Below are 6,000 nucleotides of genomic sequence, written 5' to 3'. Positions count from 1 at the left end.
CCTGGAATCTTTTTTTTTTTTGTGCACAGCACTCTTTATTTTGTCTTGATAGCAAATGACCCCAATTTTTGTTCCCTGTAAATGTATGCATGAAAGTATCTTTCTTTGAGAGATGTGTGTGAAGATGCACTGCTTTAGATTTGTATCATGTTTTGAGTAGAGTTGCAGGGAAATCATTTTGTGAGATAAGAGGTGGAGCCTTCTGTAGCCAATTTGTAGGTAAATTCAGTGTTTGAGCAAGGTGCGAGAACATATTTCTGTCCAATTTGATCCCCCATCACTTTACTCTTGACTCTAAGTAACACTAGAATGGCTCTCCCAACTTGGTATCAGTTTGATCTACTGTACATTCCAATCCTCGCCAAGCAGTTGCTCATACTTAAGTGAACATGTGCTGTTGTGCAAAATATGATCCTATATGGGTTAAAGCAAATCACTTGAAGATGATGAAAATATGATAACCAAAAGTATTCAATCACATCGCAGAGGATGTTTTGGCTTTTTGATAATGATGCAAGAGATTAAACAGGGGCTTACGTGAAAACATTTGTGACCTTTAAAGTGTAGATCAGTATGTCAATCATCTCGCAAAAGATACATCCTGATTAGCGTTGACCTGTGTTATCAGTGGATATCAATTCACTTCATATTTGTGCCTTCACTCGAGCCCTGCATGATAATATTCTGCTATTACCTGAGGAGGACAGAAAAGAGGATTTGAAAAACTGCTCTTGTGATAAGTGTGAGCATGGCCCACAATCTGTCCCAAAGTGGCTCAGTTTTGTAAAGTGCAATGACCCTTGATGCTAGTCAGGATGGGCGATAATTCTCTTGTCTCTTGCGGCCGTCGCTAATCTCTTGCTCGTGGACCACAGTGGTCAAAGGTTTCCACAAGCATCCAAATTAAATGAAAAGAAGCATTTAAATAAAGGCCACCTGAAGATAATCTCGAGAGGAGAGATAATCAAATGCCACTTCAGGTGTTGGCAATCTTTGTCACGACTGCCGTTCGATAATTTCCGCTCTGTTTGCACAAGACTCTTGGAGGCGCCCTTCACGACTTTGCGTACGGCACTCTATACCGGAAGGGTGCTCCAAAAACGTAGGGGAACAATCCTTTGCCGCCACTGAGCGTACGCATACAGTCCCACTCGCAATTGAAGAACCAACTGCTTGTGGAGGGAAATTCCAGGCATGTCCGTTTCTAGTTATGAGGACGACGTTGACGCTATCGATACCACTATAACTATGAGACGTAAGTTTGCTCCTCGTACTAAACTTTGAGAAACTGGGCTTCTTCTTTTTTCTCTCCTTCTCCTTGGCAGGCAATAAGTGTACGGCCATGCACTTTGACCGCAGCCCTGTCCACACTAAGCTTGCGTCCTACATTGCAAGCCATATTTGAATTGCGGTTGATATCTCGTCTGTCCACTCTCTGTACAGTGCAAATTATTTTGTTCTTTTTGGCACCTGTGTATGAGGTTGTGTTGACAGTTACTGCAATGCAAGTTACCCATGAAATAGAGAAATCTTCTTGGTACATTGTACCAGTATATATGTTGTTGTTGCTTTTTTTTTTTGGGGGGGGGGGTAAATTTTGTAATTGGATATTCCATTAAAAGGCAGAATTTCATGAATTGCATAGCAGGGAATTGTCTAGTAGTCCAGAGGAGTTGTATGTACACCTGACTCCTGTTCAAGAGATAATAGTGTGCCGACTATTACTCTGGATTTCTACACTTAACCTCGGTCAAAGGTTAGAGTATTGTTTCAGGACAGTTTGATCAGCCAGAACTATGTTTACATTCCACTCTATATTCATTTTTTGTTGTTGTTTAATACATCTTGTTTTGAAATTGCAACATATCTCTGTTTTACATGGAAATGAATAGATTTTTTGCGTATATTTCTTTAGATATTTTCTGATTGAAAATGATATTGTGATGATGAATTCTGAGTATTCCTACAATAAAACCAACATGTTGACTATAAAAAGACATGTCCTGGATGAAAATGTACAGATTTTTGGTCAAATAATTTTTCATTTGATTGGATATTTTAAAAACTATATCATCATAATTGCTCAAATATCAAATTTCTCTTTCATGGAGACAGATGGATGGTAAAGTAATACTTCTCTGTGCTGTTTCACTTATATATTTGGACAGCCAGTCATACAGAAATTTCATCCAGTGGCTGTGTCTTTCTAATCTCTGGTCTTGATTTTCGTCTGGAGAAGTTCAATGGGCAGGTGATTTTGATAGTGTCACACTGTAAAACATGATATATTCGCGGCATGAAATTTTCACGAATTGCCACTGGCGTTCAGTGCATACAGTGTAGACAAGAACTTTCAGGTGCATTTCAATTTCACGAATCTTGGCACTCGTGAAATTTTGGCGAACATTCCTCGTTTTACAGTAGTTCATCATGTGAATGCGGCAGATTCAGTGAATATTGATATGTGCTGCGCTGGGGAATCTACTTGGATGTGTAAATACTGACCTGGGGCATCCGCTGATGTTTGTTTGATTATGTAACTCTCACGTAAATATTTGTCCATGTGGGACAATCCGAGCGTGTGAGCAACCAAAGGTACACTTCATCTAGAGACAAACGCCACTGAGTGACTGGAATAGAATGGGAACACATCGATTCTTTTGTTGTCCCTTCGCCCCCCCTTTTGTCTGGTGTCTCTGCAACCCCCCCCCCCTCCATTTTCTGACACATTATTGATGACAGCTAGTCCTATTGAGAGCAACAATAGACTTCATGTTCCATTCGTCAGCTGTCTGTAAAGAATTACTGTCGGCATAAATGAGGTGCTGATCGATGGACCTACATTCGGCATCCTTGATTGACCGGTTGGTGGACACTTTGCCTCTGTCGGGGCAAGCTTCAGCCCCCCAGTGGGATGGGATGAAGGCGGAGCAATGTTGGCTGCAGTTTAATTCCCCAGAGCATTGATGACGGACACTGCCGGCAGACTTCAAAGTCGTTGGATCCTTGCTTGTGAGAAAATGTATACCAACCTATTTTACGGGGAAAAAAAGATGCACAAAAAAGTTAATCGACAACTCCTTCAAGAAATGGTCATTCTCTTTCTCTCTCTATCTTTTCACTCGCTCTCTCAATGATGTAGAAAACTTGAGTTTCCTTTTGGATCGAGTCCCCTCTTTCAAAGAGAACAAATGAGGGGGAATCCGAACCACAATCTGCATGCAAGTTAAGAGAATAAAGTCAAAGATACAAGAGCATTCAAGTTCTCTGTACAATTAAACACACAAAGAAATTTGATACTTGTTATCATAAAACAGTGTGATATCTGACTTTAACAATTATAAATGTATTTATGCAAATTTGATGAGATAATGTCATTGCCTGACAGCTCTTCCATTGGTTTGTATTTTTGACAATTTTGTTGCAAAAATCATGACTTTTTGTCAATGATTTCACAATTGTTATTCTTGTTTCAAACAAAATCGAGGTTTTGAGAATTTGATGCTGAGGATATGATTTGTTCTCTCTGATTTCATGTGCAGAAAAGACATCTGATAAAAGTCTGTGATTACAGCCACTGTGAGGTATTCACACAGCAACACAATACACATCTTCAAACATATCACAGTTCATCCAATGTCTATGATTTTTTTGTCTCTAAGCATCATAGAATCATTGTATAAAGTTAGCCCATAATGGCTATGGTATAGAATTTTGGTCACCTGTACACTAACGTGTATGCACGCAGACACGCATAACACCCACATACACTTTTCAGCACACACACAACAATATCGATTCACATGGAGCAAGCTTCATTCTTCTTCTTTTTTTAGCATGCATTGAGTATTGATATAATTTCTCAAAGTGAACAATATGAGACTGAGTCGTAAAATCTGTTTATACACAAGATTTCATCCAATAAAATCCTCCGGATTCGATTACAAAGAAAGGTGAAGGTTTGAATCCCTGTATAGGACACCATTCCACGTTTATGATGTGCCTTTCCCACGAGGATGTGCATTTTTTCTTTTCACATAAGCCGAGAACAGGATCCCAGAACTTTTTTTTTTCCAGATTTTTCAACTCCAAGGACAGTCTAAACCATTTCCCACAATGCAACAGCCAGAGACATCATATGACCCATTAAAATCGGAGACACATGACATTGTACTGCAGGCAAGCTACTCCCGTGCCTTGCCCATATCTAGATGTGAGTTATTTTTCCAAACTGAAGAGCTCCCCATAAATCGAGTTACACGACAAGTGCTGAGGCCTTTGCAGTCTGGGGCCCCCAAATCATGCCTTGATGTGATGTCACGGTCTATATGCCACTATACTCTGTAAACTCTGTAAAGGGGGGGGGGGGGGGGGAGTAGAAATATTGTACTTATATCAACATTTAAAGGACAATTTTACCTTCATAGAAATGTGGATTGAGTGAATGCAGCAATATTAGTAGAACACATTAGTGAAAGTTTGAGGAAAGCCAGAAAGGAGAAGAAAATAGTCTACAGATTCCAGACCCATCTTTCTTGACTTGATTAATATATGAGACGGGGAAACAAATGGGTGTAGCTGTGACATAAATATTAATGTTCCAAGTGAAATAAATCATTCATTTTTTCCATTTTTTGCTTGTATTTTTTTTCCCCAGAGGCCTCCAGGGCCCTAGAGCTCCTGGAGGAGTACCACTCCCAGCTGACCTCGCCAGCCGACAGACCGCTCCGCAATGCCATCGAGAGGGTCATGCGCATCTTCAAGAGCCGCCTCTTCCAAGCCCTGCTCGGTGAGCAAACTTTTGTTTTTCGTAACTCTTAAAAAAAAAAAACGTCAACAAACATGGGTTAGTCTCCTCCAAGGCTGAGCCACATTTTTTTTCTCTCTCTCTCTTTCATCCCCACACTGTCAGTGATGTGTTATTTGCAAATGCATTGAAGTGGTGCCGGGAGCATTTTTTTTTTTTTCTAAGGGCAACCTGGGATGAGACTAACCTCTCTATCAATGGAGGGAAACTCAACTCCATTCTAAATTTGACTATAATGAGCAGACGATAGAGTCAAGTCACGTGAACCAAGCTGAAAGTGTCTTGAAAATTGAACACACCTGAAATAACAAAACAATGAAATCCATTTAATTCTGTAAGAAGATATAGTTGAAATCTCTTGTGGTGGAAGCTTAAAAAACATCCAAAATTGCAAAGCGCTGTAATTTCTCTTTCCAATATTTATGCAACTTTTTTGCTGATTCGATTTGTTTGGTGTGCACTGCTTCAGAGTTATAAATGTGGATACAGAGTGTGGTTTCTCCACATAAAAAAATTTATGTATTTTCCAAATACATTCACATTTTACTTGAATGAGGTAGGTCTACTGTTTGTACAAGTGGTTATTGCTTCAAGAGAAAAAAGATATATATTGCATGAATGAAATATGATTGAAACCTCTCAGAATTGCTACCTACAAGTGGTATTATGGTATGAAAATATACTACATAACCCTGTGCGAGCCGCAGTAAGCCTCTGGGGCATGCAGTTCATATCAATCCTTTTCTGAAGTCCCTCATGTTTTTTTTCCTCAATTCTGTTCAATAACTGTCAATTTCGAGGTCAAATTTCTTCTAAATTTAGCCATGAGAAATGAATTCGGTGCAGTGCGATAATTCGCAGAATTATTCAATAGCTCTGCGTCTGTCTGAGGTGGAGTGAGTGCCGTACAACGTACCAATTTTCTGTATAAGATTACCGCCACGCTCGCCAAGTGAGGACTTGTGACTTGTCAATCTGGCTTGTCAACTGCGCCATGATACACCTCTTGTTATTAAAGAGACCTGCGTAGATGAAAAGTATGCTTACTTAGCCATACATTGTACATGTTGTACTGCAATTCTGTTTGATAAAAGAGCAGCAGTTGTTTGTGGGATTGGTAACTGTTTATGATTTCAAAGTTGAGGGTATGACACGTATACATGCTGTGTTTATCAAACTTGCAATCAGTTGCA

The 6,000-nt window shown here is 39.7% G+C and overlaps 1 protein-coding gene across 1 annotated transcript in view; it reads left to right on the top strand.

Moving 5' to 3' along the window:
* Positions 1-993: 993 nt before the first annotated feature.
* The window catches only part of LOC139739732 (disks large homolog 1-like), a 280,561-nt gene continuing 275,554 nt past the window's right edge, over positions 994-6,000 (top strand). The window contains exons 1-2 of the mRNA XM_071650335.1: positions 994-1,255; positions 4,658-4,789. Coding sequence (XP_071506436.1) covers positions 1,195-1,255; positions 4,658-4,789 — 193 coding nt within the window. The 5' untranslated portion in view covers positions 994-1,194. The remainder of the gene's footprint in view (positions 1,256-4,657; positions 4,790-6,000) is intronic.

Source organism: Diadema antillarum, unplaced genomic scaffold (genome assembly GCF_040938485.1).
Source record: "Diadema antillarum isolate AM-2024a unplaced genomic scaffold, OU_Dant_1.0 seq00000813_RagTag, whole genome shotgun sequence".
NCBI classification, from domain to species: domain Eukaryota; kingdom Metazoa; phylum Echinodermata; class Echinoidea; order Diadematoida; family Diadematidae; genus Diadema; species Diadema antillarum.
The sequence above is the reverse complement of the archived record's forward strand: the minus strand, read 5'-3'. Positions and strand labels throughout refer to the sequence as shown.